General features: G+C 37.0%; 1 protein-coding gene across 1 annotated transcript; it reads left to right on the plus strand.

The window, feature by feature from the left end:
• The first annotated feature begins 20,724 nt into the window (after positions 1-20,724).
• LOC113280242 (glycine-rich cell wall structural protein-like) lies at positions 20,725-22,279 on the plus strand. Its single transcript, XM_026528891.1, has 2 exons — positions 20,725-21,088; positions 21,204-22,279. Exons 1-2 carry the CDS (start codon positions 20,725-20,727, stop codon positions 22,277-22,279), a joined length of 1,440 nt encoding a protein of 479 aa, XP_026384676.1.
• The last annotated feature ends 5,459 nt before the right edge of the window (positions 22,280-27,738 follow it).

Consider the following 27,738-nt stretch of genomic DNA (forward strand, 5'->3'; position numbering starts at 1 on the left):
TTGTTTTCCTGGGTTGCTTGCATATCTACTCATTACCCCCACTGCATGTGCAATATCCGGTCTCCTGCACACCATAGCATACATTAGACTCCCAATAGCCGAAGAATATGGTACAATAGACGTGTACTCCTTTTCTTCATCTGTCTTCACACACTGCATACTTGAAAGACGAATTGAGTTTTCCAGAGGGAGTAGTTGGTTTCTGTGAGTTTGAGGGTGACAAGATGATGGATCTGTATGTTTCTTAGGATATTGGTATTTGAATTGGTATTTTTGTTGTTTTTGTTCCCTGCCATAGTTGTTTTAGGGTTTTTTTTGTTGAATGTTGGAGAAGAGTAGATAGGATCGAAGGATGATACCAAGTTAAGACTTGATATTTTGGTGAATATCTTCCACAGTTTAATTGTGGACATATGGATATTTATTTATACTCATCAATGACTGCAATGCAGTTACAATAGTTGTTACAGATTCAGAAACAAGTTCAAAGACTTTGTTTTAACAAACCATACGCATAGCAATACGAATGGTCCTAGTTACTAGGTCTTTTGACTATCTAATAATGACTCTAATGAGCTGTCTTGAACCGTATCCTTAACATGAACATCTTTCGATTGAGAATTCTCTGCAAACATCAAACAAAAGGTTATGTGAATTGCGCTAGACTTTAGAAAGAACGAAGACTAGGCTAAGCATCGCCAAGGCCCATAATAGTCGCTCCTCTTCTAGCAAAATCTTTTGCTAGATTAAGAGTTTGTAGAAATAAGAATTTTTATTACAAACCAGAATTTTAGTGGCATCCTCTGTCACACGTTTATCTTCACAAACACTAAATACTTTGGTCAGCTTAATTCACCCGCCTACAAAGAAGCCAAATAAGAGGCAATCAAAGACTAGTTACAAGTGGAAGTAAACTGCCAATCACCAATATTTAACATAATAACTTACCGCTGAGTTACCGATCAAAAAAAAAAAAACCTACCACTGAGTTCAACCGAAATGCCTAATTCCTTTAACTTAACACACAAACTGGTTTCACTTGAACGGGGAGGTAAAGTCAGAAACTCATCTTCCTCAAACACCAGCTGAAACAAACATAAATTCCAAGGATGAAATGGTTAGAACATCAAAGTAGAACACAATCATCAAACTTTTCTAAGATATATAGCTTCTTCTGACCGGTTCCATTGGTGTCTAGCCTGGCTTTAAAAAGTCGCATTCTATTCCGCAAACTTCCTGAGTACATCATCTTTGGTTTTGTTAGTTAAAAGAACAACGAAAAGTTAAAAGGCCATATTAATAAGGATGGGTATGGTAATAAGAGCTGTCAAAAGTGGAGAAAAAAATTGCGCGTACACTTTCAATTTCATGGAGACCAGGTTTGAGTTCAGGATTGAGTCCAAAAATCTTTGGCAACGATTTCTTCCGTCCAAAATAAACCCTGCAACAAACCAATCATTTTACTAATTAATTTCGATTGCATGAATAAGAACATAGATAAATATCGCATGTAATAATAATCATAATTATTACTTGTAAGAATCGTCGTCTTTCAGAGATTTTACGAACTTCTTGTACTTAGAGCTTTCAAGTTTTGCATACTCGAAAGAGAAAACATAGATGGTACTGTATCTTTCAACATCCAGTTTAAGAGATTTCACATCTAATGGGTTATCCTTCAAGTAGCATTAATGATTTCCCTCTTTTTGGCTTCGTTCCCTTGCTTCTCCATCAGTGGTGCTTCTCTAGATCTCGAAGCCCTAATATTGTAGGATCAGAATCTCGCAGCAATAATATCTCAGCGAAATTATCAACAACACAATACAACAACGTCGCAGAATAATTTCAGAAATGATATAATAAACGACGTCAGCTAAAATCATGAGAAAGATGTGATGGTCCTGAGAAAATTAGAGAGTTTGCGAGATTAACATTTGTAAGGTTGCGAGAATGTCACAAACCATATCCGAAAATAAAGGACAGATTAGCTATCATCCACTATGTATTTCTCTATAAATAGTCGTTCAGTTGTAAAGGAGAGAGAGAGATCTTTTTTGAGTAAGAAACAAGTAAATAGGAGATAGAAAATCTAGAGCAGTGGTTATTCTTGATTCCTTTATCTTTTCTTGTAAGATTGTTCAAAGATTCATCAATAAAATTAAGATTGTTAATCTAAAAACGAGTTGAGTGTTAATGAAATCATATGAGGGGTGTAGTGTAGGATATCCTGCAACTACATAATCGCGCTAGAAACAGGGAGGCTGAAGATCGAAAGTTGAAGATTGTTGTTGAGATTGTTCAAATCAAGAAAGTGATTAAATAAATCAGTGAACCAGTTAAAAGAAAAATGATTAGATTAAATGAAGATGAAAAAATATTGGAGTGTAATATGATAACAAAAACAATGGTTAATGAATTCCATGAAAACATCAAAGGAAGAGTACATAAACGATATTTTGGAGGAAGGAAGGTTATGCTGGTAGAAAAGACATCAACCTTGAAAATTTGGGAAAAGCAAAAAATCACATTCATGGCGGCAGAAATACCAAAAGAAAATTTGAACCACACATCTTCATTGGTTATTACAGTGCCTATTACGTGAAAAGAGAAGGAGACAACAAAAAAATCCACGGGAGAATGGATATTGAACAGAACTTTAATCGATACAGGAAGTTCAGTGGATATAATATTTTATCATGCATTCAGGGGAATGGGATTTAAAGATGAAGAAATGTCCAGTTCAAAATATTTTGTTCATGGCTTTGGAAAATCCACAAGAAAACCTAAAGGAGAAATAGTGGTACGAATTCCACTAGGAGAGATCGAAACACACGTAACACTATGCGTGGTGGATATGGAATCGCCATATAATATGTTTCTAGGAAGACCATGGATACATGCGATAAAAGCTGTAGTATCAACTTTGCATCAATGTATTAAATTCCCCACACCAAATAGAATAGGGGAAATCAGAGGAGATGTTGACAATGCGATATTATGTCATCAAATTGAAGAGTAAAGCATTATGAAGGACGAGCAAAAACGAAACAATTTCGCAGAAAGTTGGTAAAAGAGGCAAAGAATGAAGAATAATTTAGAATATATATGATAAGGGCAAAAGAAGGCAAAGGAATACCCAGCGAAATTTCGGAAGAAGGAGAAGGACCTGTGAAAACAATAAAAGAACCAACACCAATGGGAGAACCCAAGCCCAGTTACACTGCCGCAGAACCAACAAAAGAAATAAACGTTGGGACTATAGAAGAACCTCTAATATTGAGAATTGGAACCAAGATGGATGTAGAAGAAGAAGAAAGAACTGTTAACCTTTTGCGAGAATATAAAGACGTTTTCGCAGGGAGCATGGATGAGATACCGAGAATAGATCCATCAATTGCATGCCACAAGTTGGAGATTAACAAGAATATGAGACCATTTAAACAACGAATAAGAAAAATCGCAACAGCTTACCATTCCCAAATAGAAGAAGAACTACATAAAATTCTTGATGCGGGAATCATAAGAGAAGCTAAAATAACCAGAATGGATAGATAATATGGTCATTGTCCCAAAGAAAAACAAAGGAATAAGGATTTGCATAGATTTACTAATTTAAACAATCTTGCCCTAAAGATAGTTTTCCGTTACCAGATATTCCTCAAATGGTGGAATCCGCAGCGTGAAATGATAGGGTATCGTCTTTAGATGGGTACAAAGGGTATAACCAAATCCCTTTCGCTGAAGAATATCAAGAATATATTGCTTTATTCGCCCCTAGAGGTTTATATTGTTACACGAAAATGCCATTTGGTTTGCGAAATGCGGGAGCGACATACCAAAGAATGATAGAGAAGGTATTCGCGAAATGGATACACAAAACATTAGAAGTATACGTGGACAACATGTTAGTAAAGAGTAAAGAAGACAAAGACCATGTACATGACCTGAGGGAGATTTTTGAACAAATGCGGCAGTATAACATTAAACTGAATCCTGAGAAGTGTATTATTGGAGTTGCATCTGGAAAATTTTTAGGCTACATTGTATCAAAGGAAGGAATACAGTTTGATCCATAAAAAGTGCAAGCAGTTCGTGACATGCCAACACCAGCAACAATAAAAGATGTACAGAAGTTGAATGGACTTCTAGCTTCGCTGGGGAGATTCATTTCGCGATCATCAGACAAATGCAAATATTTTTTCGATATACTTAAGAAGGGTGCGAAATTCAAATGGACTGATGAATGCGAAAAATCTTTTCAAGGGATCAAAGAACATCTTATGAATACAACTATTTTACAAAAAGCAGAATCAGGAGAAGAATTATTGATCTATCTTGCGACGACGTCACATGCATTAAGTTATGTGTTATTGCGAATAGACGCAGGAGTGGAGAAACCCATTTATTACATTAGCAAAACTTTTAATACTGCCGAGGAGAATTACTCAAAGATTGAGAAGTTAATCTTAGCATTAGTTTATGCATCATTTAAGCTCCGCATATATTTGCAAGCGCACAAGATAAAGGTATTAACAAAAGTACCAATTGAATCAATGATGAAGATTTCTAAACGATCGGGAAGAGTGGAGAGATGGAATGCACAAGTAGGCCACTTTGATATTAAATATGAAATTTTGTCTTCACCAAAATCACAAGTTGTTGCAGATTTCTTGGCAGAATTTCCTTTAAAAGAAGATGAAGCGGCAGAAGAAATGATGGATATAGAAGAAGAACAAGAAGATCCAAAAGATTTATTAACAGAACCAAATAGATGGGAGATATTGGTAGATGGATCATCAAATGGAGAAGGAAATGAAGTTGGAATTGTTTTAATTTTTCCAGAAGGAATAAAGATGACTTTTTCATTCAGATTGGAATTCGCATCCACTAATAACGAAACAGAATATGAAGCTGTGATACATGCCTTAAAATTCGCAATATAAATGAAATTAGAAAATGCCAGGATCACTAGTGATTTGCAGCTAGTTATTCGCCAAATAAAGGGAGAGTATACTACAAATGAACCATCCTTGAAGAAATACAGGAAGCTCGTCGAAGAATTGTCAGCGAAAATCCCAAAAATAAAATGGAGGGACATTTCAAGGAAGGATAACAGACTCGCAAACGCTTTTGCTTTCATCTCAAGCATGATGACAGATCCAACTGCGGGATGCATAAAAATACAAACACTTCTGTCACCATTAATCAATAAAGAAGAAGAAGAAGTGGACGTGATGTTAATAAACGGTGAAGAAGAAGAACAAACGAACAATATCGCAGATTGGAGAACGAAATATTTGGCGAAAGGAGAAACACCAAGAAATATATTGGAAACACACAAGTTAAAAAGCCGCACAACGAATTATGAATTAAGAGATGGGATGCTATACAGAAAATCCTTTAATGGACCATCACTCAGATGTTTGACACGAGAGGAAGGAGAAAAAGTGCTAAAAATTTTACATAGTGGGGATGCTGGCAATCATAGAGGGGGGAAGATCTTTGGCACATAGAGAAAAAATGCAAGGTTATAACTAGCCATACATGCACGAAGATGCAAAAAAAATATCAAGATGTTGCGAAGATTGTCAGCGACATGGAAAGAAAATACATGCACCTGGAGCACCATTGTCATCTTCAACCAGTGTGTGGCATTTTGGAAAGTGGGGCTTAGATATTGTGGGGCCATTTTTACCAGGTTCTGGACAAAGAACATACTTAATAGTCGCAACAGACTATTTCACAAAATGGACAGAAGTGAAGGCAGTACAGCATATTCGCGACAAAGATATCTTTACATTCATATTCGAAAATATCATTTGCAGATTCGGAAATCCTGCGCAGTTGGTATCTGATAATGGGAAACAGTTTGAAGGACAGAACATAGAAATGTTACTTAATTCATTTAAGATAAAATGTGGAAAGTCTACTCCTTTGTATCCACAAGCTAATGGGCAGGTAGAAGCAACAAACAAAATAATTGCAGATATATTAAAGAAGAAATTGGAAGGACATCACAGAGCATGGTGCGAAAAAGTACATAATGCAGTATGGGCTTATAATACAACTAGAAGAGAATCTACTGGAATGTCACCTTTTTGTTTAACATACGGAGTTGAAGCGGTGTTACCAGCAGAAGTTGTTATTCCGACAACAAAGAGAGAAGCTTGGGAGAAAAATCTTAGTGCGGGTTTGATCTTAAACATACTTGATGAATTAGAAGAAAGAAGAGAAAAATCTTTACAACATATGGAGAATTATCAGCGAAGATGAGCCCGAGAATATAATAAACGTGTCAAAATACGCGAATTCCAACCAGGAGATTTAGTTCTACGAGAGACACCAATATATCAGCGAGAAAATGGTGGAAAATTAGCGAAAAAATGGGATGGACCTTATATCATTAAGGAGATAGTTGGAACATGAGCTTATAAATTAATGGATCCAGAAGGTAGAGATGTTGGTCACAGATTTGACAGACCATGGAACAAGTTGTACTTAAAAAAATATTATCTGTAAGAAGCTTTGAGAAGTTATGAATTCTGAAAGAATAATTGCGAGATTATTCATATCAAAACAAGATCATGATGTGCGAAACTTTCGCAGAGATAATCACAGAACAATGACATAAAAGAAAGGGGCGAACCTTTATGGCGTACACCCTAGTTCGCGAATAAATTTCGCAAGAGGAAAATGTAAGACCTAAAGTACGTCATATAAGGGGGTACCTGTTGCATGTCTCAGGGAAAGGATACACCGCCACCGGAACCTGAATCATGGAGATTTGGGGTCAATAAAGCCCATCCGGGAGAGGCACCTTGGATTCTCAGCTTAAGCATATGACTTAGGTTGGGAGACTAAGGTAATAAGGACTCTCCCAAGGAGTGCAGATCTGATCAAGGCGCCGAGGTACACGGTTGAGTCAATAGTTCCAGGGGCATTTGAAGCGTACTTTGCCGTTCTTGACAAGTCTTAGCTTATACTGCACTCGTCTTGAAGAAAACCCCACTTACGGTGCAGTCTCGTAACCATAAACCCTATAGGTAAAAGGGATAAGAGGCTGCGAAAACAACTGGTTGTTGTTAAGACTGGATGGGAGGATCTAACCTTGTATGGTACAAGTACGCCTCCTTGAAGGGGAAACCAGGGGGGAGATAAGGGCGACACCCTCCATTAGGGAGCTGATAAGTGTCTTAAGACGCAAATGTCATGAGGATTTTTATTCGCAAGGGTATTAAGGATTGTCATATTTGTGCAACAATCCTGAAGAGGCAATAATACAAAACAAAAAGATAAGACGAGATCAATGGGTTTTCGCATGAAAGTGCGAAGACGTCCTGGGATTTCGTCGCAAGACGGTAATGTCATGGGGATTTATTTTCGCAAGAATATTTAGTCCTGTCATATTGTCGCAACATTCCTGAAGAGGCCACAATACAAAATAAAAAGTTAAGGAAAGATCAATGGGTTTTTGCATGAAAGTGCAAGGACGTCCTGCGATTTTGTCGCAATGACAAGAGGTGGCATAATAAGACCTTTAATTAGGAAGGAAAAATAAGACCACATGACAAAACAAAATATTTATAAGTATTCATAACAGATTATTTTTCGCAAGAAAGATAATGAGAGGCAAGTATGGGAATCAATAAACAAGAGGCATTATCTTTCTCACCAGCAAAATACTAAAAGGGAAAATTGATTCCAAAGTTGGTTGAAGAATATTATTCGCAAAAAGTAATAAAGATAAGACAATTCAAGAAGATAGAACTAGATAAGAAGCTCATGCTTCAATATTAATTCCAGTAGAAGGAGATAATAGACGTTCTTCGCCAATGTTCTCATTATCGCCAGCCTCTTCTTCAATTCGATTATATCTTCGCCTTGATTAGCACCTTGATTATCGCCAGCAATTACTTCTTCAGATGAGATTTCTTTTTCGTTTTCATTTTGATTAACACCAACAGATGCTTCCTTAGAAGGAATTTCTTCTCCATCTTCCAAAAAATTATCCTCTGCACCACTTTCATAATCATAATCACTGTCAGCAGGATGAGGAACTTCATCATCATCTACTTCCAAAGGTTGGATTGATGTAGGATGAAGAGATTTAAACAATAAAATATCATTTACAAGGACTTCAGCCCGGAGATGAACTTGACGAAGAAGTGATCTCTGATGATTCCTATCTTGAATATACTTAAAGTAAGCAAGATAATCAAGTCTTCTTTCTGATCGGTCACGAGAACCAGTAAGGACAGAGACGAGTAATGCATTTTCTTTGCGAATTTTGGCATATTTAGCCTCCAAAACAGAAATGGAGGAATGGAGATTTTCCTCAGACTCTGTGAAAGGTAGAATACAAAATTTCAATAATATGAAGAACTCAAAAAGATATGACAAAGAAAAGATAGTTAAGGCAGTCAAACTATTATGACTACCTTCCTTTTGCGAAATAAGGTGTTGAATCAAGGTCAGACAAATATTCTCCCAGCGGTCCATTGCGTCATCAAATTTATCTCCAACTAAACCTTTAAGTCGAGACTGAAGATTTTTCTCTTTAGAAATAAGAAAGGCATTTTTCTTCGCAAGAGAAGAATAAGATTCTTCTAATTTGGAATATTGTTCTTTAAGTTGATTCTCCTTTACACTTAAAGCTATTCTACCTTGAATGAGTGTATCTCTTTCAGCAATAGATGACTCTGTTACTTCTTTAAGTTCATTTCTCAAAGAGCGAAGAGATTGTTCTTGGTCATCACATACTTTTTGAAAAATTCTAAGTTGTTGCGAAGATATTGCCATCTTGTTTAAACAAGTTCGCTTATCTTGAGATAAGGTTTTATTCTCATCTGATAAAGTTTCCATCCCTAAATTAGCTTTAGTTAAAGAATAAGAAAGGCGAGATATTTCATTACTTAATAAATCTTTCCTCTGAACTAATTGGGTATTTTCATTGGTAAGATTATTTATATGATCAACAGAATATGAATAGAGGTTATCTAATTGGTTATATTGATTCATCAAAATCTCTTTATCAACACGGGATTCTTCAACATCAGATTCAAATTGATATCTCTCCATTATTCGTTTCTGGTTTAAGGCTTAACATGAGAAAAAGGGATTTCAAGGATAATTAATATGGGAAGGATAAAATCATTAGAAAGGCAAATTGAAGAAACGTATAAGGAAATCATACCTCTCAATTCATCATTCTTCTTGCGAAGGTTGTCACGATCCAACAAAACATCCTGTAGCTTTTGATTTTCGAGAGGAAGAGCATTATACTCTTTTTCCAAAGTTGTGTGCGAAGCAGCTCTATCAGAACCGAAATACTTACTCAGAATTTCGCAAATACTAGACTTGACAGGATCAATGGAAGACTTCTTGCCATCATCCAGGACTTCAGACAAAACTTTGAAAGCAATATCTATTCCTTCCACGATTTCTTTCGAAAAGGGAAAAGGCTCAGGTAGAGAACTGGCAATGATAGAAGGTTGAGAAACATTATCAATAGGAAGAGAAGAAGTTTCATTCATAGAAGGATCAATAATGGGGGTTTCAATCATTGAAAGGTCATTTGAAGAAATGAAGTTTGAGGCAGCTTTTTCGCGAATTGGAGATAATGTGATTTATGTTGCGAAGATGTCGCAGGAGATTTATAAGAGATAAGTAAGTGGAATGGAAGAGAGGTTTCAACAGTTTTAAGGTGGCGAGATTTCTTGAGAGGTTTATTGACATCCTTATCACCCTGTGAATTACAATCCAGATAAGAAACAGAGGCAACAATATTGTTATTAGAAAAGAATAATATTTCTTACTACCTTCTGATTCACAGACTTTGTTTTATGCACAACAATCTTATGCTGCGGTTTGGGAATATTAGGGTTCTGAACCGTAAATTTAGTGTTGGAGGCGCTTTTGCTGAAATAACAACAGTATGAGAATCACATAAACAACATCAAATAAGGAAGTAAGCAAAATCAACTTCACCAAAACCCATAAGGAAGAAAAAACAAAACTAACCTTGATGAATCCATGGAAAACACTAGCAGGAAGATTATTTCGAAGAAAATTACGAATGATGAAGATCTACAGAGGGAACAGTATGAAGATGAAGAAGAACTTAAAAAGATTGAAAGAAGAAGAAAGAAGAAAAGTTGCAATAACGGAATTTGCGGAAGAACGATGAAGTTGCAGAAAAAATAAAAAGAAAAAAAAAGAGAGTGAGATAGAGTATATATAGAGGAAATTTTTTCTCGAGAAGATAAACAAGATTAATACGGAAAGATATAAGCGGTTAAAAAGAAGCAGTTACAAAAGACGTGTCAAGAAACAGATGGGAAAAAGGATACGTGTGATAAATGCAGAATATGAAATGATGGATAACTGCGGCATTTCTCACATCATTCTCTACTTCTCGGAGAAGATATGAGAAGAGGCAAGATGTAGGATCAGAATCTCGCAGCAATAATATCTCAAAGAAATTATCAACAAATCAACACAGCAGCGTCGCAGAACAATTTCAGAAATGATATAATAAACGACGTCAGCTAAAATCATGAGAAAGATGTGATGGTCCTGCGAAAATTAGAGAGTTTGCGAGATTAACATTTTTAAGGTTGCGAAAATGTCGCAAACCATATCCGAAAATAAAGGACAGATTAGATGTCATCCACTATGTATTTCCCTATAAATAGTCGTTCGGTCGTAAAGGAGAGAGAGAGATCTTTTTTGAGTAAGAAACAAGTAAATAGGAGAGAGAAAATCTAGAGCAGTGGTTATTCTTGATTCCTTTATCTTTTCTTGTAAGATTGTTCAAAGATTTATCAATAAAATTAAGATTGTTAATCTAAAAATGAGTTGAGTGTTAATGAAATCATATGAGGGGTGTAGTGTAGGATTTCCTGCAACTACAAATGTCTTTATCAAGTTTCTCATGCCATATTCGTGTTATTTCATCCCTTTCTCTTTCTGAATGCTCCTGATATTCGTCCCGAGCTGAACAAAAAACCCAAGAAACAAGGTAATCAAAAATACAACCAGACGTAGATTTGGAAAACTCAAGTAGAGAGACTCTTGAATAAAAAATATCGAGCGAGATTTGGGGTTAAATCATGGCACTCTTTTTCTTTCTACTTTTTGTTTGCTTCATGGTGTTAGTGACGATATTGATGAATCAGTGGTAGGGTTGTTGTGAGTGTTGGATTCAATTTGATTTTTTATTTTTTTTTTTATAATTGAGTATCGAAGATAAGACTAGGGATTCAACTTGATTTTTATTCCTCACTGAAATTGTACCTTTCCCATTTTCACAACTCCATTGAAGACCACTACTACCTATATCATTAGTTTTAATTCTTTCTGGATGAGTATTTCAATCACGTTCAGCTCCAACTCTTCGCCAATCCTCTACTCTGCCTAATGAGTGATTTGATTTTGATGACGATCCCCTAATTGTTATTGATTGTGAATGGATTTGTCATTTGTGCTGATGAAAAAAACTAGATCATCTAGTAGTTTTCTCTCTTCTTTTTTTTTTTCCAGCTGATAAGATTTTACCGGCGGATGTTAATTAAAATCTTCATCAATTCACCTAGTTGACTAACGGTTCAACGGCCCAAATACTAAAACGGACAAACTTTGGACCCGAACACAAAAACATACTGTTAGAATACGGGCATCCAACTCAAAACCAATTGGCAATGAGTGGAGAAGCCCTATAAACCGCAGGATCTTAGATTGCCCAACAATGTGGGACTAATAATCTCAACACGCCCCCTCACGTGTAGCCTCGTTGGGTCTAACACGTGGACAATTAATCGGGTGACGCGGAGTAAAGGCACGGTCTAATGACTCGTCGCAAATAGCCTGCTCTGATATCATGTTAGAATACGGGCATCCAATTCAAAACCAATTGGCAATGAGTGGAGAGGCCCTATAAACCGCAGGATCTTAGATTGCCCAACAATGTGGGACTGATAATCTCAACACGCCCCCTCACGTGTAGCCTCGTTGGGTCTAACACGTGGACAATTAATCAGGTGACGCGGAGTAAAGGCACGGTCTAATGACTCGTCGCAAATAGCCTGCTCTGATACCATTTAGAATACGGGCATCCAACTCAAAACCAATTGGCAATGAGTGGAGAGGCCCTACGAGATTATAAACCGCAGGATCTTAGATTTCCCAACAATGTGGGACTAATAATCTCAACACGCCCCCTCACGTGTAGCCTCGGCGGGTCTTACAAACACGTGGACAATTAAATCGGGTGACGCGGAGTAAAGGTGCAGTCAATTGACTCGACACAAATAGCCTGCTCTGATACCATGTTAGAATACGGGCATCCAACTCAAAACCAATTGGCAATGAGTGGAGAGGCCCTATAAACCGCAGGATCTTAGATTTCCCAACAATGTGGGACTAATAATCTCAACACATACCAAAATTCACGATCCAAATACTAATTAACTCCGTGTCTTACACATTTTGTCATAGTCAGGTGGTGATTCTTGATAATATTGATTCATCGCGTCGAAATATCCGTCCGATATCTCGAACAACGAACGCAAACCTACACATCAATAGATTTCAGGAAAATTAAAAAAACAATCGAACACAGATTCTAAATAAATATAAGAGTTGTTCTTCTCTTAGGTTGGTCTTCCCTCTCCTTTTCTGTTCTCTTGTCAATTATCGGTTCCTTAGGAATCCAATGACATATGAGACTGGTCTTAGGTTTCTTGCATGAAGGCGCCATGCCGCCATCACAAAGACGATTTCCTTGAGGCGCAAGAAAAACCCTTTCACTTCCTCGGTTTAGTGAGAAAAACCCTTTCTTGCTCTTCCTCGATCTCCAACAAGAAAAACAAAGTTTATATAGGGTTGGATGGCATAAAGAAACTAAAAGTATCACACGAGATTTTATAAAACCTGGTTAACACTGTTTGGACTGGATAGAAGATAAAAAAAGGAAATTATATAGTCCTGCCAATGACAAATGCAAAAGTTGTCTAAAAAAAAACAAAAGGAACTGGAGATGCAGGGTATCAAACCATGTACCTCTCGCATGCAAAGCGAGCGCTCTACCATTTGAGCTACATCACCAACGTGATGATCCTCCCGTTTTGGCATTTAGGAGTCAATGCATAGTGTGACTGTGGCATCAAACAGACTTGTGCTGTACCCGAAATTGAGTTTGCTCCGTGGATGTTATGACTGTGACTTGTGAGGAAATACATACCGTCAGTACGTGAGTGCTGCTAGCATATGGGGAACAAAAAATGTCCTTGCATGCAAGTGTTAAAACACATTACCTACCAAAATGATTATAATCCAATGCAGGAATAGAAAAATCATCAATAAAAGGTAACCGTGGATGGAAGAGATATTGACCAGTTAATACCACGATATTGACCACAGGTATAGAAAAGGTAACGGTGGGGCATTATCCTATAACTTTTTTTCTTGGGGCATTTTTCTTATGGGGTATTTTTCCAATTTTCCCATAAAAATGATGTTTCAAGCAGTCTGAGTATCCGCAGTAAAATAAAGCGTCAGTGACCCTCTCTGAGAGACTTAAAAAATGCGGTGAGCGTGGATCGAACGCACAACCTTCAGTCTGACGCTCTCCCAACTGAGCTATCCCCGCACATATACAGCAGTCTCTTTTTCCGCTCTCTATTCCTCTACTAGTGGATGAACGTATAAGACAGACACCACAGTACCAGGGAAATCAACATAAGCATGCAGAGTAGTGCTTGATGGAGTGAAATGGACGACTTGCGATGAAGGAAATCTATCGGCATAGCTGCAAACTATTGCTTTGCCTTTTCATTCAAGAAGCAAAGACTAGGCGCAACTGCTTAATATAAAAGAATGCTTTAGCTTGATGCAATACATAAAAAGAAATACTTTTACTTAATATCAATATAGGATTGCAAAATAACAAACACGAAAATAAACTAGCTAGACCATCATGAGCCAAAGTGTTTATTAAAGCTTAGCATAAGCTGCTAGATCATGAGCCAAAGTGTTTATTCGGTCCTTGGCGAGTTTATGGGCTAAATTTGTTCAACTTTAACAAATTCATCTTCTCCAAAGTTTTGCAACCTTCTTGTTGGCTGAACTTGAATTCCATTTGATCCTAAGACTGATAATTAATACGCTTAGAGCGAAACTCGCCAAGGACCGAATCAATTGGAGAAGATGAATTTGTTAAGGTTGTATGGTGACTCCATTGCACTCAACATTTTCGATTTGCCATTTTTCTTGCAGGAAGACTAGAGCTTTTGGGATAAATATTGACGGATGTGGTGCAAATGATATGGGTCTGGGTATTCATAGACTTAGGATCGCTGCTTCAACTTCACCACCATTGGGAAATGATAAACCAAATGTAGGAAAAATGAATTGTTACTTTGAGCGAATTGTCTTGGAAGAAGCAAATAATGTTAAATGAAGCAAGCTTTACATTGCAGTGTCCAACAAATTCCCCTCTCCCTTTCTGTGTCATTTTGAATATCTCTAGTATGAAGCAAGCTTTTGAGCAGACATTGTTGTTCCCCAGTACCATAATTAGTATAAAATACAAGGATGGGATTTTTTTGGGAATAATTAACAAAGTGAGATTTTGCAATTGTTGGTTTTGAAGGTTGATGGTATATATTGTATAAATAGTTGCTGGTGCCGCTTAATCTCGTCAAGAGATTTGATTGGTAGTCTTGATAGAATCAGTTCAACTGGAAGAGATATCTGGAAATCAGCATCAACCATTCTAACTTCATCTTTTTCTTCATAGTGAGCTCCTTCATCTCTTTTGTGATAATTTGACAGACAGAAACATAGCGAGAATTTTGAAATCGAGTTTTATGTTATCTCATCGCTTCGTTGGGCTCAACTCCTTTTCATTCACCATATTAGTAATATGGGCTTTGGCTTACTTGTCCAGGCCAGCATAGATTTAGAATGATTTTTTGGGACCATTGTTTCTTTGGGGGACCTTGGTTTTATTTTGGGTAAAAGATTAGAAGTAAACCTAGGTCACCCCATTTCTAGATAATTAATTAATACCTAAACTACCCCTATATTTAATTTTAGGTTCTGATTAGTGAAATTATTTTGTTAAAAATAATTAGTAAGATTAAATTAAAAGATTGATTTTTTATTAGACGAGTAGAATTATTGAAATGTAAAGTTAGAGAAGATGAAGGACAAAAACATGAAAAATAATTTTTTTTTCCAATTCACTAACTTTGAGTATTCAAGTGATGAAAACTCATCTGATTCTTCATCTCCATCCTCTCCTATAATATTTGTTAACCTTCAAAATGATCCGGATTTGGCTTATTTCTTAGATGGTGATTGTATTCCTCCCCAAAATGAAACTCAAGATGAAAATGATGGATTTTATCAACCACAACCAGAAGAAGAGTATTTGGGTGTCCAGGTATGCTCCAAACTTAGATAATGTATGTTGAATTGGTAAAAACTTCCCCAAAAATGTAAATTTATGAACTGGATTTTGAACAGTTTGGTTACATTATATGAAGAACATGTAACCGAACTGTTCTGAAGGTGTAGTTCGGTTGCCATGTGAGATGAATAAGTAACCGAACTCGCTTGAAGGTGTAGTTCGGTTGCTTTGTCCAAACAAGCACGTTACCGAACTCCATATTAATGGAAGTTCTGACATACAGCATTATGTTCGGTTGATTCCCAACTAACCGAAATTTACGTACAAATAAGTATATAAGGTTCGGTTGGTTCGCAAACTACATGTACCAACTATCTAACCGAACTAGGTTTAATAAGTTCGGTTGTTTCGCAAACTTGAACCTAACATCATAACCAATCGAACCTAACAAACAAACAAAATCTGAAGTTCCAGTGTCTAGTTCGTTTATCTACATAAAATACAAAGTAACCGAACACCGAGTTCGGTTTTTGCTATAAAATTTACATGTTACCGAACTCTGTTCCTTTTATTTGTTCGGTTGCTTTGCAACTTGCTTAACCAACCCAACGTGTATTTCGGTTATCCCGATAAAATTGTCATGTAACCGAACTTATTTGTGATTGCATTGATGTTGTTACATTTATTGTAGATGGAATCCCCACCTATACCAATGCATGATCAACCTTCCCGATTGGTATGCTGTTCGAAGATAGATCTCATCACTATGCTAATGAGTTAGAATTTGACTTACCTATTGATGTGAAGAATTGGGCTAGAGAACATGCCAAGAGAGTCAATTGTGTCTTGGTTTTGAATGGAAAAGAAGGCAACACTCTTTTAGAAATGGTTTGTGAGAGAAGTGGAGATCCCAATGTTAGTCACAAGAGGAAGGGTTATGAGTATAAAGGAAAGACGACGAGGAAGAACACAACGTGCTCAAAGAAAATCAAATATTCGTTCAAGCTAGTATTTAGCAAGAGCAAATTAACGAAGAAATGGTTTCTAGCTATGGATAAGGTGGTAGGTCGTCATAACCACCCTCGTCCGGATGATCTTGAAGGGCATGCAATGGCCGCAAGGCTCACTCCTCAAGAAATGGAAAAAATAGTTGTATATAGGAAATTGTGTATTCCACCTTCCACAATGCTTCGCTTATTAAAGCAAGATAACCCGGGTAACGTATCATCTTTGTATACAATGAAATTGAGACGATTAAAATGAATGATGGAAGGATAGAAAAGTAATGCAACAATTGTTTTTTTTTGGCTCAAGAGAAAGGCTACGCAGTTCAAAAGAAGGTAGGTCCGGAAGAAGAAATAAATCATCTCTTCATTGCCCATCCGAAGAGTGTCCAATTGGATCAATCCTTCCATGAAGTTCTTATAATGGATTGCACTTACAAGAAAAAGAAATACGACATGCCATTGTTGAACATTTTTGGTCGTACGTCGACGAAGTCACCGTTTACCGTTGTTTTTTGTTATCTAAAGGACGAGCAAGAACCAAGTTACACTTGGGTGTTACAACAAATGAAGGCGATCTACCGAGATGATGAGATCCCCGGGGTTATCGTGACGGAAAATCAAATACCTCCAAGCGGACCTCATCACACTCATTTTCTATATTCCATACCTTGTTCTTTTGACTTTTCAAAATACGAACAACATTTTTATGATCTTTAAAAAACAACATCATATCTTATATACTAATATATATAGAAAAGAACAATATATTTCAAAATATAATAAAATGACTGAGAAATCAAAATCTTGATGGTTAAAATTGAACCATACCTTTGTCGCAAAGATCTTGGCAGCTCATGAGTTTTTGTAGCCCATCAATACCTGCCTTCCATCTCTTGGAGTACCATATGTTGGATTCTTTGGCGGCAAACACAAATCCTTATGAGGAATGTATGAATATCTAGCACAAGAATTTTTAGGCGTCTTTCGAGGTATCTTTACCACTATGTATGCTTGTTCCTCTTCATCCGAGTCCTCCTATGATTCATCATCATCCTTATCTTCATCCTTGTCTTCGTCTTCCTCATCTTTTTCACCCTCATCACCACCACCCTCATTTCCTCCTCCTTGAGCTAGTACATCTTCTCCACCTTGATTAGGGCTGTCCATGGTCGGTTTTGGTTCGGTTCCTAGTCAAACCAAAACCGAAACCAATACTATTGGTTTCTAAAAATCTAAACGAAACCAATCCATTAACCATTGGTTCGGTTTCCAAATGGTTCCAGTTGGTTTCGATTTGTCCCAGTGGTTTTTGGTTAACCAATAATTATGTAAAACAAAAAAAAAACACAAATTTACAGATATAAAAATCATAGTTGCCGATAGTACTGGTTTACAAAAATTTACAGACAAAAAAAAAAATAAAATATCAAGAATAGTTAAAGCTTACTCCAATTCTAGAGACAAAAGAAGATATATAATATATCTTAATTTAGTTATTGACAAATAAAAAAGAAGGAAGACAGGAAGAAAAAAGTCGAGTAGAAGCGGCTGTAGTTGGGGGTGGAGAAGGGAGACGACTGAGAGAAGGAGAAAGAAAAAGAGGGAGAGTATCATAATGAAATATTAGATTTAGGGATTTTATTTATCCTCTAAATCAATGGGTAGAATTTAATACTTGTAAATCAACGGTAGAAATTAAGTTTAAAAATTAATCGGTTTTCCAATGGTTTTTGGTTCGGTTTTAGAGGTCAAACCAAACCAAAACCAACACTATCGTTTTTCCACTTTCTACACCGTAACCAATCCATTAGGAAATGGTTCGGTTTGGTTTCTTTCTAATTGGTCTGGTTTGGTCCGGTTCCAGCGGAAAACCGAAACCATGTTCATCCCTAACCTTGATTATGTTCTTGACTGCTCATCTCTTCCACTATCTCTTCATTAACTTGTTGGATTACGTTGTCAACATTATCTCTATTGGCACCATCTTGGATGACAACACCCGGTAATGACCCACCTCCATACTTAGAATTTGGTGTTCCACGCATACCGGCACCTAAGTGTTTTGGGCCTCTAGGCGTGGGAGTTCTCAAATCTTCCGGTAATGGTTGGTTGGATTTCTTACCCTTGCCACTAAACAAAAAACAAAAGAACACGAAAAAAAAAACCAACTCAAGAAAAAAAATCGTGCTCCAGGGTAGAGTTCGGTTACTCAATTATTTATTCGAGAAAACTGAACTCCACATATATATGTAAATAGCCAAGAGTTCGGTTTTTCAAAGTTTTTTGCGAACAAACCGAACATATTGGAACAAGTTCGGTTATATGAGTACTAAACATATAGGAAAAAAAAGAAGAAATCGGTTACATGGCCAATTATTTATTTATTTTGTAATAAGGGTGCAGTTTGGTTACATGGAAGTTTTAAACATTTATGCGAAACAACCGAACAAAGGTGCTAGAATTCGGTAGTGTGGGTACTAGAAATTTTGGGAAAAATCAAACAGTTCAGTTATATGGAATTTTTTCTATTTTTGGTAATATGGCTATAGTTCGGTTACATGGCAGTTCAACAATTTTTTTTGCGAAACAACCGAACTCACGAGTTCGGTAACCTAGTTTTCAATCCTATAGAGCCGAACTGTTCTTCGTTTCATGGAGTTCGGTTAAGAAACTAGGGCAACAATAAAAGACGCTCTAACCGCACTAAACACTGTAACTTCAATTTGAACCCTATTTTGATGATTTCTAATCAATTGAATCGATGAAAATCAAATTAAAAGAAATGGGTTTCTCGGGAAATACCTGCGAACGGTCCCATGGAAGAATCAGGCTTCTTACTGCGTCTATTATACTGGATTATGGATTCACTTGGCTCTTCCATTCTCTTGGTTGTTCCATTTCTTTATGAATCTCAAAATCACTTGGCTGATTTGCTAGATGTCCTAATAGGGGACCTGTTGCTGGGAGTCTTTTGGTTATTTTCGAAGAACCATTCTTATAGTCGATTGATTAATCGACGAAGAAAATTTTATGAATCGACGATAAATCGATGAAGATGATGTTGAAATGGGGAAGAAGAGGAGAAGGGGAGAACGAGCGGCTAGGTTTAGGTTTAGGTTTAGAGTCTTTTGTTTTTGTTAAGTTAAGGTTAATTTTAATCAGGGATAGTTATTAGATTAGGGTTAATTTTAATTAGGGTAAAGACTAAATTAGTAATCTCATGATTTTAGGACATCTCTTAACATTGTAGGGTAGGTGTCCTAATAAGACCATGGTCCCCAAAAAAACCATGGTCCTAAAAAATCGTTCTAGATTTTCTCTCTTTCTTTCTATTTTGTTTCCGTCCGTCGCGTCGAGTTGCATATCTTGTACAAGTCATGAAACAAATTGTTATCTCACAGTAAAATATCAACCAGTAAAAATGACATTGACTAGATTGATTAGTTACCCTTCACATTGAGATTGCCTCTCACATGCGCGAACCGATTTTTTTTTATGGAGATGCAGGTAGTTAATAACAAACGAGCGGAATAAGATAGATTGAAAAAGAAATTTTATGGATGGAGATGCAGGGTATGGTATCAAACCATGTACCTCTTGCATGCAAAGAGAGCGCTCTACCATTTGAGCTACATCCCTGTAGTGTTGTCTCCCAAGTTTTAGCAATGAGCATATATGTATTTTTGCATACAGCAATAGTCGCTGGTACGTCGACCAAAAAGATCGAGTTGTGTACAATCAAGCACACACGTTATAATTCTCCCACTCCACTACAGTGTAGCTCTATGATGAAAGCAGCTAGTGGGGCGGTGAGTTAGGAGGATATTTAGTGCATGTCAAAATCTATGGAGGGAAACGAGTCCATGCGACATAGATATCACACGCTTAAAAAAGAAAGTTCCAGCACATCACATTGCCGAACAGAATCCATGTTCTTTTTTGCTGAATATACTCGGTTTCATACGTTCCAGCACCTTCTTCTTCTTTCAATCGACATAGAGCTATCCTAAGTGGGAGTTAAAAGATCATTATTGTGATCTTGATTATTAAGAGATTAACCATTACCCACTACTATTTTGGGTGCAAGCATGAGTCACAACTTACAAAAACACGACTATAAATAGATCAGTAGATCATAAGCATAATATTATACATTCATCCCTTAGTCTATTCACTCAAACATCCATTCTTATTAACATTTGTTTTGCTTTCCAGTTTGAAATCCTTAGTCTCCATATACAAATCAATTTCTATACTCTTTATTAGCTACTGAAAACTTGAGTCGACTCATCAATTTTAAACATTATGGCTTCATTCACATCATGTTTAGGTTTTGTTCTTAGCTTGTTCCTCATTACTAGTTTCGCTACTATTGCCCAAAGCCGAATAGCCAGGAAAGACTTGGGTTTGGACTTCGGAGGCAATGTAGGAGCTGGAATTGGTTCAGGAATAGGCTTAGGAGGAGGTGGTTCTGCGTCGGGATCTGGCTCTGGATCTGGTTTTTTTCGTGCTGGAGGTCGAGGTGCAGGTAATATAGGAAGCAATATTGGAGGTAATGCAGGAAGTGGAGTAAGTACAGGAATAAGCTTAGGTGGAGGTGGTTCTGCATCTGGGAAAGTTGGGGGTAATGTAGGAGGTAAAGTCGGAGGTAATGCAGAAGCAGGAGTTGGTACAAGGTTTAGGTGGAGGTGGTTCTGCATCCGGCTCAGGTTCTGCTTCTGGTTCCGCTGGCGCAGGTGGACAAGGTGGAGCTGATGTAGGAGGTTAAGTCGGAGGTAATGTAGGAGCTGGAGTTGGTACAAACATAGGTTTAGGTGGAGGTGGTTCTGCATCCGCCTCAGGTTATGCTTCGGGTTCCGCTGGTGCAAGTGGAAAAGGTAAAGCTGATGTAGGAGGTAAAGTCGGAGGTAATGTAGGAGCTAGAGTTGGTACAAACATAGGCTTAGGTGGAGGTGGCTCTGCATCCGGCTCAGGTTCTGCTTCTGGTTCTGCCGGTGCAGGTGAACAAGGTGGAGCTGACATAGGAGGTAAAGTCGGAGGTAATGTAGGAGCTGGAGTTGGTACAAACATAGGCTTAGGTGGAGGTGGCTCTGCATCCGGCTCAGGTTCTGCTTCTGGTTCTGACGGTGCAGGTGGACAAGGTGGAGCTGATGTAGGAGGTAAATTCGGAGGTAATGTAGGAGCTGGTACAGACATAGGCTTAGGTGGAGGTGGTTCCGCATCCGGCTCAGGTTCAGCTTCTGGTTCCGCCGGTGCAGGTGGACAAGGTGGAGCTAATATAGGAGGTAAAGTCGGAGGTAATGTAGGAGCTGAAGTTGGTACAAACATAGGCTTAGGTGGAAGTGGTTCTGCATCCGGCTCAGGTTCTGCTTTTGGTTCCGCCGGCGCAGCTGGACAAGGTGGAGTTGATGTAGGAGGTAAAGTCGGAGGTAATGTAGGAGCTGGTACAGACATAGGTTTAGGTGGAGGTGGTTTTGCATCTGGCTCAGGTTCTGCTTCTGGTTCTGCTGGTGCAGGTGGACAAGGTGGAGCTGATGTAGGAGGTAAAGTCGGAGGTAATGTAGGAGCTGGCGTTGGTACAGATATAGGCTTATGTGGAGGTGATTCTGCATCCGGCTCAGAGTTTGCTTCTGGTTCCGCTTGTGCAGCTGGACAAGGTAGAGCTGATATAGGAGGTAAAGTCGGAGGTGATACAGAAGCTGGAGTTGGTACAAATATAGGTTTAGGTGGAGGTGGTTCTGCATCTGGCTCAGGTTTTGCGTCTGGTTCTGCTGGTGCAGGTGGACAAGGTGGAGTTGGTGCAAGAGGTAAAATCGGAGGAAATGCAGGAGCTGGGATAGGTGCAGGCATAGGCAAGTGAATGACTAACTTTGAAACAACATTCAAATGTGATCATAGATGTTCCTAAGTTAAATACCAAGGGGTACATATATGTATATATACATACATATACGAACAGTTATATATGTCAAGTCTATCTAAATAAAGAAGGGGTGAATTCTAATGTAATTTGCACTAGTTTATGGTTTAATAACTTTGTAATGGATTTTGAGAAATTTGTTACATTTAATGGGAAAAATTAGTTAATGCTTTCTAAAATTCTCATGAGCTTGTAGGGTTTGTTGATCATTTGCTGACGAAGAAACACCAATCCATGATATAAAAAATTAAAAATAAATAAAATAATAATAATAATCTGATACCCCGTTTGATTTGATGAGAGCTGTTACAAATCCAAAATTGTGTTTACGTATCTCATGAAAAACTGATTTTATATGCTATAACAGTACTCCCTCCGTTTCTAAAAAATAGGTTTGTTTGGTCTTCACAAAAATTAAAAAAATCAGCAACTTTTCCATATTTTTTCCTAATATATCCATTGGTCCCCACTTATTTGTTATAAGAGAAAGAGGATAGAGAAGTGGTCCCTTTTTGTATTAGAAGAGAAAATGGAGAGAGATAATTGGTCCCTCTATGGGTATAGTAATAAATCATAACATTTGACTTTCCACATATGGAAACAAGCCTATTTTTTGACATATCAAAAATGAGAAACCTGCCTATTTTTTAGAAACGGAGAAAATAATTCAATAACGACTTACTGGATTATTTTCCCATGTTCCAGTTCCCTTCAAAAATGACTAATATTTTCCAGACCAAAGATTTTTGATATAAATTACACTTGTATTCTGCAGCATAACCAAAATTGAAAGTGTCATCCAAATATGTCCTACTCACTGCTTGTTTAAAGTGAAACCCTAATCGGTGTAACTTTTAATGGTAAGGTCCTTTATTTATTCAGTTCTGTTAGATGTTTAGGTAAGCTGAAAGAGTCTAATAAGTTATCCGAACTCTACAGATAAGTCAACAGACATTCATGAGGATATTTAGGAGGAGCTGTTAGGATAAACTACACGTAAGTGTGTTTCAGGAATGTCTAAGGTTATAAATAGTCTTGGTTTCAGTCATTGTAATTTCGCTTGGTTTAACTCACTTATCAAAATTAATGAAAACTTTCAAGTTATTTGGTTTATACCATTGTTTATCATCTTAACTCTTGAATTAGAGGTTATTGTAGCTCCTCGATTGGAGTGAGTGTTACATTTTTAGGAGTGGATTCTCCTTCTCTTTTTATCGTTTCCGCTTGTACCATATCAGTATAGCTCTGTGATGAGAGTAGCTAGTGGGGCGGTGAGCTAGGATATATAGTGCATATCAAAATCTATGGAGGGGGAAAGGAATCCACGCAACATAGATATCACACGCTTAAAAAAGAAAGCTCCAGCACATCACCTTGCCCAATATATAGTGCATATCATCTAGTACTTCCTATCTTGGGAGGAAAAAAATAGTAGGAATTACCAATAGGTAATATTATAGCGTTCTTACTTCTGAGTCAGTGGCAGGTCCACTCATTAAAGCCCAGTAACCGGAGATCCATAATTAAAACAAAACATAAAAATGGACCAAATTTTTTAAGCCCAGGTCCTACACACGTGTGTAACCTATTACGTGCATTTTAATAATTTCCAAAATGGCCTTCACTATAAATATAACAGAAATAAAAGCCACATTTTCTCAATTTTCTTCTCAGATCCGTTTTATCTCGCTCGCTCGCTCTCCTCTTCTCTGCTGCAGCCGCTTATGAAGTTTAGACCTAGGGTTTGTGAAGATGTTTCGTGGTTTTCCAGGTATGTTATGTAATCTTTTCTCCAGTTCTTCTTTGTTTTTGATTAATTCTCAACTGAATCATGAAGATCTGATTGATTTCATGATGTTTTCACTTTCTTTTTCCAGTTTTGGTAGTTCGATTTCATGATGTTCTCTAGTTTTTCACGTGCTGCTGATTTTTAGACTATGAATCAACAGTACATATTTGGTGTACTGAAATATACTGCTCTAATTTTGTTTTTTTTTTTATAGTTTTGGAGATTTTTCTTGTTTGATCCAGAAGTACATATACGGAGTACTCAAATTAAAGTGTTTCGATTCTATTTTTTCATAGATTCGCTACTTGTTTTTCACATGCAGCTAAATTTTAGATTATGAATCAGCAGTACATATATGATGTGCTGAAAAATTATGCTTTAATTTTTTTATTTTTGTAGTTTTGGATATTCTTCTTCTTCGATCTAGAAGTATATATATGGAATACTGGAAAAAAAAGTGTTTCGATTCAGTTTTTTATAGATTCATTACTTGGTTTTCACATGCAATTGATTTTAGTTCCATTTTGGTTTTTTTTATATGCTTTTGAGTTGCTTTTGTGTATTAATCATCGGTAAGTATATGATATATTGGTGGATTTTAATGAAACAAGTTCAGATCTAAATAAAAAAATCATGTTTTATGTTTATTTCATTAGTAGATCTGATATTTTTATGGTTTTTGGTTTGATTTTCAATTTTCTTTTGTGTATTAACCATCAATACATATCTGACGTACTGTTTTCTTTTTTTGTTTACTATGAATCTATAGGTTTTCTCTTATTTTTTTGGTTTGATCCAGGAGTACGTATATGTTGTACTGGTTGAAACTTCTTCTGATTCTGTTTTATTCAGAGTTTTGCCACTTTTTTTGGTTTGATCCATGAGTTTGTATGTGAAATACTGAAGTATGTGCTTTGATTCGGTTATATTCATGGATTCATCACTTCTTGACATGTAATTGAGTTTTTAGTTTATGAATCCGCGGTACGTATATGTTGTACTGATAAAAACTTCTTTTAATTCTGTTTTATTCATAGTTTTGCCACTTTATTTTGGTTTGATCCATGAGTACGTATGCAAAATACTGAAATGGATGCTAGTTTTGTTGTTGTGTTTTAATATTGTTATATTCTGGTCACATTTACAGGTTCAATATGTCCAACGGATACATACTCTATATGTAAGCAGTGAGGCAGATACATACTTAGATTTGTACGTAGTGTAGCAGATATGTACTCAGATTTGTAAGCAGTGTACCAGATATGTACTCAAATTTGTAAGCAGTGTAGAGACACACGTTTGGTAGTAATGGGTATTATGGACATTTCCATGTTTTAATTAATTTTGGACCTGCGGATAAAAAAAAGATCCGATTGGACCCTACTATAAATAACTATATGGGCCTAGGACCAAACAAGAAATTTTCCAAAAAAATATAGCAAGCGTGGCACACGCACATATTCCAGGTGTGACCAAGCGTGCGAGTGGCACGCCTATAAAATAATTAGTAACGGCGAGTCTCTGTTACGAACTTTTTAAAATTTAGTAACCTCTACCCTCTGTTACGAAACTTTTGTAACGGCAAATTTGTAACGTCCCCGAAGCCGTTACGAATCCTTGTTACTATTCCGGGAATTTGGTGTAGTGTGCTACTCGCTCTCGCGAGGCTGCTGTTAAAAGAGTTTGTTTCGAGAATGGTATTCCTTTGTCGAAATACAGCTTTCCAGCGATTCCTGAAAATGTACCCATTCCTGATATTCAAGTTACTGATGAAGAAGAAGATTCTAAAGAAGAAATTAGTGATTCTGAGTCTGAGCGAAATGAGAGAGACGAAAATTGATGTCTTCTTCTTGTTGTGATATACTTGTGAATTCTTGTAACTTGAGTTTTCATCCTTTTAACATGATTCTTCTTTCTTCCGCTTCATACTTATGACTTCATATGCATATAAGACTATCAAAATGTGGCAAATAACACTTCCTTTGAATTCCCATTCTTGCCTCTTGTTATTTGTCGTATCTTTGATAAGCCAAATATAATTGCTATCCTCTATCCAAAATTTCTCTTGGTGCGAACATATGTGAAACTTTTAGGAATAACTCTTTTCGTGTATTATCTATGAGGTCTTATTTGTGCCTTCCTATGTAAAGGTCTTATGTTGCCTCTTTTATGTGTGACGAAATCGCAGGAAGTCTTTACATCATAGTGTATTGACCCATTGATCTCGTCTTATCATTTTCTCTTTGTATTATTTCCTCTTCAGGTTAATTCACATAAATATCACAAGTCTTAATACTCATATGAGTTATACGTCTTTTGACATTTACGTTTGACACAATTCAGCTCCCTAATGGAGGGTGTCGTCCTTATCTTTCCCCCGATTGACCCTTCAAGGAAGGTTACCTCTATCGGGTTAATATTATGGCTCTTCCCATCCAGTTTTTCAACAACCAGTTGATTTCGCAGTCTCGCATACGCTACCTATAGGGTTTATGGCAGCAAGACCACACCCTAAGTGGGGTATCTTCGGACCGAGTGCATCATAGTCAGGACTTGTCAAGAGTGGCAAGGTACGCCTCGGACACTCTTGACTCAACCGTGTACCTCGGCGCCCTAATCGAGTTTCCGCACTCCTTAGGAGAGCCTTTCTCACCTTAGGCTTTCAATCTAAGATTATTATATTAGACTGAAATTTTAAGGTATCTCTCCCGGATGGGCATCATCGTTTAATTCTCACCCCAAATCTCCACAACTCAAGTTCGGGGGTCGGTGTAGCCTTCCCTTGAGTCATGCCTTTTATGTCTTTCCAATTATGACGTGTGTTAGGTAATACTATTTTGCCTCTTGCATATGAGCGAACTAGGGTGCACGCAATATTTGGACTCCTAGCCAATCTGATAATAAATATCATTTTCTGTAGCCTTTTATAAAGGTCTTATTATAAAGATTTCTCTTTGTTATTTTCTTATTATGAATTTATCATATGAAGCTAAAGTTTCTCATTTCAATCAACTCTAGTACATAAATTTTTTTATTGAATCATCTTGCTCAAAGAAAATCATACATATTCATTCTACGCATTTGTCTTCTTCATTTTTGAATCTTCGTAAATTCGCATATGTTTATAATCATTCGACTGGCATTGTGCGAACGTCCTTGTGCCTTCCACCTTATGATGTTTTGTCTCCCTTATTTTATCGCTCTTGTTGCTATTCATTTTCATCTTTTATTGTCCATTTTTGCTGCTTCCGTTATTGATTTTTTCTACTAATTTTCTTCCACCATGAACTTTCCATCGAATTTTGTTTCCTTTCCTCCTATTGATTCCTGATATTAAACATTCCCATCTAATAAACTTCAGCACTTCGCATATTTGTTACTCAACTTTATACGCCACATCAAACATCAACCATTAATCTCTCTGCTCTTTTACTATCTGTTGCATTCTTTTGCCAATTTATTCGCTTGGATTACCTTGCTTCGCATCTATCAATATCAATTTCTTGACATCTTTTACTTTCAGCTGTGTCCCCTCTTATAATTCCAACACCCTGAAGTAAAGGAAACTTGATGCACTGATGAAATGTTGATGCAACAGCTAGTATACCAT

Source organism: Papaver somniferum, chromosome 5 (assembly GCF_003573695.1).
Source record: "Papaver somniferum cultivar HN1 chromosome 5, ASM357369v1, whole genome shotgun sequence".
Classification (NCBI taxonomy): Eukaryota; Viridiplantae; Streptophyta; class Magnoliopsida; order Ranunculales; family Papaveraceae; genus Papaver; species Papaver somniferum.